The sequence below is a fragment of the Montipora foliosa genome, chromosome 2, assembly GCF_036669935.1.
Source record: "Montipora foliosa isolate CH-2021 chromosome 2, ASM3666993v2, whole genome shotgun sequence".
Lineage (NCBI taxonomy): Eukaryota > Metazoa > Cnidaria > Anthozoa > Scleractinia > Acroporidae > Montipora > Montipora foliosa.
Window position 1 is genome coordinate 30,832,673 of NC_090870.1, and position 10,000 is coordinate 30,842,672.

The following is a 10,000-nucleotide window of genomic DNA, read 5'->3' on the forward strand; positions in this document are numbered from 1 at the left end:
TGAGTCTAAGATCTTGAATTAACCTTATAAACTCTCTATCCAGAAGTTATCGGGATGAAAATGCCACAATGATTTTTATGATAGAATGCTATGTAACTTAATTTCTTCTTTTTTTTCCATAAATAAGTAGAAAATAACTTTTTCATAGTCAACGTTAAGTTAAAGAGATTTTGAGTTTGCTTGAATCAAGAAGAGAAACAAATTCTTGCTGCGCTTGTCCGTTAAATTGAATGAGTAAATGTTCGCGTCGTAATCGGGCAGAATTTTCTCATTTAAAAAGACGCCGATTTCATCCCATTAACTGAGCCAGCCCGGCCGGTAAACCGTGATGATCTCTCAAGAGGCTCCCAGTGGTTTGGCAAGGGTTACCTTTGCGTTGGAGCTTCACAATTTTTGTGGAACTCAACCAAATTTGGAGGAGGCTGGTCCAGGTAAGATTATGGGCCTTTTTGATAAACAGTTAAGTCGCCGGCTACGAAACTCTTGCAACCAAAACGAAGAAAAAATTCTGTGGAAACGATTTGTTTGCGGGTGGCAAGTATTTTATACGCTTTAGTGAATGCGTTTCCAGAACTTCAGTGCACCGCAAAACTGTCGTACTTTTTTTAGCTTTGGATCGTCAAGTTTTCATCACAACCATGAACTGAAAAATGGAAATGTTAAAAGCTTTTCTTAATTGAGCAAAATCAATTTACACCTTCCTAAGCGATTCTTCCTCCTTTTCGCAGTTACTTAAAGGGAATCTATTTCAATCTTCTCCTTCTTTTCCGAGTCCTCTTTGCTTTTCCTGTAGTTCGCTTTGTGTTTTACTGCCATTTTGGGGGGGGGGGGGGGGAGGGGGTATTGTGATTTCTTCTTGATTCAAATTTATATGTGCAGCTTTTTCTTCAGTTTTTTCGGAATTAAAAGTAATCCTACTACATTCAAATGAATATTTTGTCAACGGTTAGTTGTACATTTGTTTTGGGACTATTAAATTGTAACCTGTGTGATTTTTTAAATTTTTTTTTTTTTCGTAACCTTCATCATGATACTCAGTTGTTTATTGCAACTTGATTCAAGGAAATGCCGTAACGATCAACTGGTTCCATTTGTCGTAAACTGTGGCTGTACCAAAGGAGTGGGTTTTATTTTTACCCATATCTATATTGGCATAAGCAAACATAATGAGCATTTCGTGCTTTGGGGGTAAATGGTGAGTGTATTTCAAAAAAAGAAAAAAAAGATGCATTTACACGTCAGGAAATTCGATCTTGAGTGATCATTTCCTTCCAAGAGCCGCATGTTTGATTAAGCCGTCTGTGGTAAAAGGGCTAAGAAACCAGATTTGCATGCTTATTTCTCTTCATTGCTTTCCACCTTTAATTACATTAGCCTAGCTTAAAATCGCGAACACCGTGTATAAGTATGGTAGGGTCAACCTAGGCAATATCTTTGTTGAAATTTAGAAGATTTGGATATTTTAATCATTGCGCTTTTCGTTCTTGCGCTTTTCATGTCGTTTTGAAAGTTTTGAGATGGGCGTTTGAAAGACAATGGAAAAAGGTTTCCACGCTGCACCAGCGCCGAACCGATTTTTCACTTTAAAATCATTCATCCAAAATTAAAATCTGTGCAAGTCGCCCGGTGAGACACACTCGGCGAAGTACTGACAGATCATCCCAGAAACTTTTTCGCGCGCCGTTCATCATTTGGTCGCGTGTAATCAAAAGTAGGTGAATAAATCATCTTTTTGCTTTGAGATTTCCGGTAGTAAAAACGTCAAAAGTCGTCACGTCTGCTGGAGCTAAAGGAAGCGAAGAGAGGGTCTTATTGACTGGTAATATCTATAATATTTACTGCATCACGTCTTGACGTTCGTTTTTAAAACTGGTCGACCTTTTTTTTTCGTCTTTATTGTAAGGAAAGCTAATATTTTTTGCAGTTTTGGCCTTTTTGTCCCCTTTCTTATCTTCTTGCTCTTTAGACTCTTTTTAATTATTCTGCAACGGGTGGTCGACATCTGTGGCAATGTTTCCTGCGTTTTTTAAGTGCTCTTTTTATATTACAGACTTTTCCCTGTAGAACAGTTTTGTGCAATTCCTTTTTTCACATGACAAAGGTACTAGGACTTAGGTACTGAGTTCGAACAATATGCTAACACTCATTTGGTCAAGAAATTACTGCTAATGTGAAATTCGATGATCAATCTTTAAGTGCCTTCAGTTCCTTTTTTCTTAAGACCGAAGGAATTTTGACCTTGATCCCTGTCGTGGCTTCGGGTTAATGCTTCTCGTGAAAGAGTTGTAAAGTAGTTGAAGATCGAGTGTTTCAAGTTTCAAAAAGTGCGTAATGCGTAACATTTGTCTAAAGGTAAATTTGAGCTTTTACCGGAATCTGAAACTGATGTATGCCCTGAAAATTTTGAATCAAGCTATGGGCCGATGTTCATAACAACTGACGTCTAAGAATCGGTTACTAGGGGAAACGTCAAGCAAATCAAGGGCGATAATCGCTTTAAGTCGTTGGAAGTGGGTGAATCATGTTTTTGTCTCTTTCAAAGTATATTCCCAAACAGAATCTCAAGCTGCTGTGTTCGGAGATGGCCAATTTTCCACGAAATTTTATAGGTTTCTGGTTTCGTTTAATATACGAATGACAGGCGTCATGATAAACCAAATTAGTGTGGAGCAAAAGGCGTGCTAGGAATGAGTTTATAAATTGCGATGGAAACATGGACTTTTGCTATAATCGACCTCGCCATGGCTGACCAGGTTTGCCTTCATAGGGTAGCGAGACAAACACAAGTTGTTGAACGCTACACTACTTTAATGCTCACTCTTTCTGTTCTAAATATCATTTGCTCTTTCGCAACCAGCGTTGGGAATCTGTTCGTTATCTACGCTCTGTGGAAAGTGTCATCAATTCCTTCCAATTTAAAAAACTTGTTTTTGAGTCTCGCATTTTCTGATCTTGCTGTAGGATTGTTTGCCCAACCAATACATGGTGCTATCACAGCGGTCATGCTGATGAAAGTAGCAAATGAAAACTTTAACGTCACGTTTCTGTGTCCGGCGGTTATGATGGTTTCCCACGTCTCTGGTTATCTTTTGGCTGTTGCAACGTTCCTCAATATAACTGCCATTGCTATCGATAGACTTCTTGTCCTCTCTCTTCATCTACGGTATCTGGAGTTGGTGACTCCAAAGCGCATGGTCATAACCTTGGTATCGTTATGGTTTACAAGTGCGGTTACTACCTCTCTGTACATGACATTTCCTAAACATAACAGCGTGGTAACAGTGGTTTTAGAATGCGTTGGACTCATCTTGACAGCTGTAGCAAACATTCGCATTTATCAGGCTGTCAGATATCACCAAGATCAAATCCGAAACCAGCTTCAGCAGGGTTATGATGAAGCGAGAGAAAGACTCCGTGAAAGAAAGTCCTTCATTAGCGCTTTGTATGTTTTTGTCATATTTGTTGCCTGCTACATTCCCAATTTGTGCGCTGCTGTGCTATTGATGGCAGATCTATCTCAAATTTCCTTCCGCGCGATTTACAATGTCACAGCTTCTTTCGTACTTCTCAATTCGTCTTTAAATCCCATAGTGTACTGTTGGAGATTTCGGGAAATGCGTGCAATTTTAAAACGCGTGGTTCGCAAGATATCACCCACAAATGGTTGTGGACAGTGACAATGCCTGTCGCGAAAATTTAGTTATTTGTCTGAAAACTCGATTTTTTTGTGGCTGTATTTGAATTTGAATATCACATCCCGGGCCTTTAAGGCCCGTGCAAACGCTCGCAACATTGTTGGCCAACAAGACGCAACATTGTTGGGCCCAACATGTTGCGAGCGTTTGCACACATGTTGTGTGTTGTTGCGTGTTGTTGCGAGTTGTTGGATGAAGTTTGAAACTGGTCAAACTTCATCCAACAAGTCGCAACAACACGCAACAACACACAACATGTGTGCAAACGCTCGCAACATGTTGGGCCCAACAATGTTGCGTCTTGTTGGCCAACAATGTTGCGAGCGTTTGCACGGGCCTTTAGAATTAAACCAATCTTGGAGGAATTAATATACGCAGGATACACGCTACTTTTCTGTGAACGATTTCTTTTGTTTCAGAGTACTCACGGGGATGGTCACCACGAATCACATCTAAGAATATTGCTTGTTTTCAGAGTTTATTGATAGTAAGTATGGTCTATTGAATCCGGCGTAATACGTCGTATTCAAGTTAAAGAAAGACAACAGGAAGAAGCTTTTGTTAATTAACAAAACCATTAAAACCTCAAAATTAATGACACGGCAGGGGAGCTTTGCTTTTAGAAGCATCCGTCTTGAGAATAAGATATCAAATTGTGTCCGTGTGTTTCTTATGTCAAAATTTTCAAGCTCTGTTACTATTAAAAGACGCCGATATCTACATCCGCCATAGCGAAGGTACTCGTTAATCAGTCGAACAGACCGTAATCCTGGGAAAGAATGACTTATTTTATTTCTAACACTGTTTTATGCTTAAATCCTCGCTCTTCCTCGCGTTTTGTGGCAGACGCACGCCAAGCGAAGGAAAAATATATATATTCATACATAGCTCATTTCACCAGATGAAGAAAGCTTCTATGACTCACAATTGCAAAATTTAAGTGGAAATTGCATGTACTGACTTACAGGTCGAAAGTCGTGAAATCTTGTTTGAAAAATAACCAAACTATTGGGACTCTATTGACGTTCTAGTGCCAGACAAAAAAATGGCCTTTTCAAATCGGACACTTGCAGTTGGCAAAGCAAAGATAACAAAACAAGTGCGCGATAAACTAATTTTTCAATTGCAAGATTCATGGGCACGGAACCACGGAAAACAGTTGTCCACATACCTTCCCTACAAAAGGAAGTATGTTAATTGTCAAATTGGTCCCACTCAACAGTTGTGCAATAAGTGCGTCTAGAACTTATGCAAATTTAAGTCATGTAGAAGTCAGGTGAATTTCTAAACAAAAATAATTTTGTCGAACACCTTGACATAAAATAAGAAAAAATCGTCTTCCAAAAAAATATAAGGATCAGTGGCGGGGTTGCCTGAGAAAAAACTACCAATTTTTTTTACTCGCTCACCTGCAACAATTTGCGGTTTCTTTGTAGGCAGATGACGAATTAGTCATGACCTTAGTATTTTGCGGCGTTTAGTTCTTTGAAGAACGATCGAGAACAGCAGGAATAGTGAATGGTAATGTTCCTTATTCCAAAATGGCCACCGTTTTAGTATTCATTTGTTTCCTTACAAATTGGCCCTTTTGGCCTCGTTCGAGGTAAACTATTCTTTTAAATTTTGCGTTTGAAAGCACGAAATTCCGGCATTTAAAATATTTTTCCCGTGGCGTCCGTTTACACAACACGTTGGTTATCTAGACAACCAATCAGAATATCGAAAACGCCTGAGCCAGTTTCGTTGATTGATGTCTTGTGAATAACAGTGTGAAGTCATTTTGCTCGAGCTGCGGCATCCGATACTCGATAAATTCAATGGAAGAACCCTCGGTGGTTTCACGTCTTACCGGCTCCTGACACTAAAAAAGACTAAAAACAAAATAAATATACAAGGCTGGTAGTGCGGCTTTGAGGTTCAGGGCCGGCCAGGGTTTTTGGGTATACGGTATACAGGGGCTTTTTAAATCGGGTATACGGTATATTGCAGCTAAAATACGGGTATTCGGTATATCACTTTCTTTGAATTTCAGGCATACAGTATACAATGCTTCCATTAATTTCTGGGAATATTTGGATGAATTTTGGGAATTTTTTTCGGGTATACCACTACCCCCCCCCCCCCCCCCCTCCTTCCTGGCCGACCCTGGAGGTTTTATAATGTGTTTGTTAGGATTTTATCGAAACTAACGTGCATACGAATTTTTTCCCGAAGGACATCCGCGAAGGTAGGGGTAACCGTAACTGGTGACCCAGGGATTTCATGTGTCTACTTTGGGCGGGAATTTTGTTATTGATCTGGTCCGAGTTTTGTAGATCCGATCCGATCCGGTCCGGTCCGGTCCGATCCTGATTTTACCAACTGCGCTCAACGAGGTGTGCAATATACTGTCGTTCAAATAGACTTTTTATTGCTCTCCTTGGGTTTAAAATGTAATTCAATTGCATGCAAGGTGTTACAAATAACAAACCATTTGTATTTCGTAAATGTTGGCGTCGGAAACGCGAAGAAAAATTACATGGTGATTGCTAATTAAAATATGATCATTAACATTTAATGATTAAGATATTTACAATAAAATCAAATATCAATCGTTTAATTGAAGCTATGAACGTTTTGTTTAAAAAACCTATTTAACAGCTTGTTTTAAATCTGGCGGTCATTGTTAAAGCATTGTTAAGTAAAATTGTCAGTGGTGAAAGATAGACGATCACACAATGATGTAAGTTGAGGCAGAGTTGGTAGAGGGGATATGGCCGACCAAGCTTGTTTTCGGAGTCAACAACAAACACTGGTCGTTCAGCATTATTCCACTTTAATGCTTGCACTTTGTATTTTAACCCTACTTTCATCCCTTGTGACCAGTATTGGGAATTTTCTTGTTATTTATTTGCTGTGGAAAGCTTCGTCAATACCTGCGAAGTTAAAGAAGTTGTTTCTTGGTCTCGCTTTCTCGGATCTTGCTGTGGGATTGTTCGCCCAACCGATGCATGGTATTATCATCGCTGTGATGTTAAAAAAGGCAGTTCATCCAGGATATAACTCAGACTTCCTCTGTCCTACAATTTTTATCTCTTACATTTCTGGCTATTTCCTTGCAGTCGTGACGTTTCTCAATATTACCGCCATTGCTGTCGATCGACTGCTCGCAGTTTTTCTCCATCTTCGATATGAAGAATTTGTCACTTCAAAGCGTATTGTTATCACCTTGGTATCTTTATGGCTAGCAAGTGGGGTAACTACTTCGCTGTATATGTCATTTCCTTCCTATGGTAATGTTGTTACGGTGGTTTTAGAATGTGTTGGACTTATCTTGACAGCTGTAGCATACATTCGCATTTATCAAGTTGTCAGATACCATCAGCTTCAAATCCAAGAACAGTATAACGATGCCCGGGAAAGACTAAGAGAAAGAAAGTCCGCCATTAATGCTCTGTATGTGTTTGTCATTTTTGTGGCGTGTTATCTTCCGAATTTGTGTGTTGCAATGCTGTTGATAGCAGATCAATCCAAGACTTCTTTTAGAGCTGCCTATAATGTCACAGCTTTCTTCGTTTTGTTTAATTCTTCAGTAAACCCAATTGTTTACTGTTGGCGTTATCGTGAAATACGCGAAGTTATGAAACACACTATACGGAGAATATTGCGCACAAATCCTACGAGGCACCGAATATCGCGATCACCTAATCATTGATAATCTTACACTTTCATCTTAGCAAACACAGTCGAAGTTTATCTTCTTTTTGAACTGGTTTAGAAGACCAAATAGGGTCAGTTAACATTGGAGTTTAACTGCATGTTACCGATTATGTCTACTTTGATGTACATGTAGTGCGTTGTTGTTACATACAATCTGTTAAAGGAGTACATTTGGAGAACTTGGCCGAGCATCCAGCGATAAAGTTTCAGTTTTATCTCAATATCTAAACGTTTAGTGTTAATATTATTGGAAAAACGCGAAATTATTAGAATACTAGATGCCTCTGTGAAGGAGGGGGACATGGGGGGGGCCGAAACACCGCAACACCGCAAAAAAAATTAACGAACACCGCATCACCGCAAGAAAAGTCGACGAAACACCGTCACCGCAACAATTATTTTTAGCTACATGATTTTAACGTCTACACTTGACATAACACGTTTATACCTAAACAATTTTCCACAAAATAAACACAACTCCTGGTGGCAGCGGTCAAGTTACTTATCAAGTTACGTATTTATCAACGAAAACAGCTTCTCATTGGCAGCTTAAGCGTATTGAAGATTAACTCGACAATGTTGGTCTGTATTTTATTACAAATTAAACACAATGGTACGTGCTTGTCATAAATTATCACGGATTAACGAAGTTTACGTGCTGAATTTAGGTATGAGAAAGATCAAACAAGAAACCACAGCACCGCAAATGATTTCATTTCACCGAACACCGTAGCTTGAGAAACACAAACATCGCACACCGTTGGGTTTGCGATCACCGCAACACCGCAAATTGAGATTTTATTCACCGCATCACCGCATTGAAAAAACCATCAACACCGCAACACCGCAAATCCCCATGTCCCCCTCGTGAAGCATACACTGGCTTGCCTGTGGTACGTGCTACAGAAAATCAGAAGGCACTGAATTGTGTGGTATTGAAATACAGCATTCCAGTCTCTGAAGAATAACAAATAAAAGAGAAGCCAGAAACATTGGCTTCTGGGCTGACATGTTGATAATTTTCAAGTTCCCTCACAACTTCTTTTCACCACAAGTGCCCTATGAGCATCCGAAAACTTTGTAATACTAAACTTCACTGAAGTCAAGCCCGGTTTCGCGGGGTTAGTGTTGGGATGGGAGACCAAAACAATAAACCCCTCATAAAAACAGAAACATCTGACCGAAAATACTATTAACGCTAACAAATGCGAACTCAGCAAGGTACAGATTCTGTTAGCTTGCTTTATGCAAAACAAATATTGATGAAAAAGCAAATAAATATTGATACACAGTTTTCAGAAAGAGCAGAAGGAAGTTTCCCGGACGGTCGATCGAGAATAAAATATTTACGACATGAAAACAACATTAATTTTGAACCGTGAATATAGAATATAAAAAGTTACGATCAGCGACAAACATTTTGGGAGATTTTTGCTACGTTCAAGTAAATTGCAAAATCGAAAGTGACATGGCCGGAATTCAGCGGGCGCCGTGATTAAGTTACCGCGGCATGTTTACTCGCCAAACAGTGAAGCATCTGTGTCAAATGATGGCAAGATACCGGGTTTTTGTAAGTTTCTTTTTCTGTCAAGTGTTATAAAGTTTGAAATGAAATGAGCGAAGTCAAAACAAAGATCACAATCGCCCAACTCTTGTTTATGCAAAGTCAAAATTTACTCTCCAAGACGCGTACGACGTTATTTATCACCAGGTAATTCCATCATTCTGGAAATAGCAGCTACTTTATTATTCATCTGCGTCACAAGTTTTCACTGATTTTGGGCCTCATTTTGTTGAAACTCAAGCACGCTTCCAACAGGCCTGTGAACCCTTCCTGCTTACAGAGCAATACTAAAAAACTTCTCCCATATCACATTTGAACCTTAAGCTCGAAAATTCAATACACAACATGATATTATAATTCACAAAGGCAGAAAATACCACAGAATCCTTTTCCAGCGAAAATTTTATTGAAACAAACAACATATTTGCTCTTAGAGGCGAAAACCTCTTACTATTTGATTGCGTGCGTGAAGACAAGAAACTCAACTGTGTGAAATTACCATATGCTTCAGGTAAATACTGCTCAATTTGATTTCGTCTCGACGGGCGATAGATTGTTGTCGAAGTCCAGTACTCGTCGCTTTTGAGATTCATGCCTAGTTTATCCAACTGACTTTCCATTATTGAGCTCCATAAGGGTATATTTTGTTTAAGGATCCACTAAAACGCCATTCGCGTTGCGTGACTTTCGACGAAAATACGCGCAGAAGGCTCTATACACAAAGACACCACTTACCAGTGGAGTGACAGGCAAGACTTTTACCGACACGGAAAAAAAAACAAAAACAAAAAAAAAGAAAGAAAAGAAAACAAACAAACTAAACGCAGACCTCGACTGGGTTTGCCCATAGGCAACCCAGTAATAAACAGGAAGTTATATTTTCAAATGACCTCTTCGTCGCCGTTGTTGTCCTATCTAAATCTCCAATATTTGGTGTATGTTTTGATGTCAATGTTCTTCGATGCCAATAACGCAAGCTTAAAACTTCTTTTTATACTCGTCTACATTTAATTGAAAACTGAAAGTGAGCTACAACACGAAG

The 10,000-nt window shown here is 39.2% G+C and overlaps 2 protein-coding genes across 2 annotated transcripts; both read left to right on the forward strand.

Annotated features, from left to right (window-relative positions):
* Nucleotides 1-2,494: 2,494 nt before the first annotated feature.
* Nucleotides 2,495-3,795, forward strand: LOC137990687 (melanocyte-stimulating hormone receptor-like). The gene has a single exon (XM_068835811.1). It carries the CDS (start codon nt 2,706-2,708, stop codon nt 3,675-3,677), a length of 972 nt encoding a protein of 323 aa, XP_068691912.1. The 5' UTR covers nt 2,495-2,705; the 3' UTR covers nt 3,678-3,795.
* Nucleotides 3,796-5,940: 2,145 nt separating this feature from the next.
* On the forward strand, nt 5,941-8,276 carry LOC137990688 (melanocyte-stimulating hormone receptor-like). The gene has a single exon (XM_068835812.1). It carries the CDS (start codon nt 6,448-6,450, stop codon nt 7,387-7,389), a length of 942 nt encoding a protein of 313 aa, XP_068691913.1. The 5' UTR covers nt 5,941-6,447; the 3' UTR covers nt 7,390-8,276.
* Nucleotides 8,277-10,000: the final 1,724 nt, after the last annotated feature.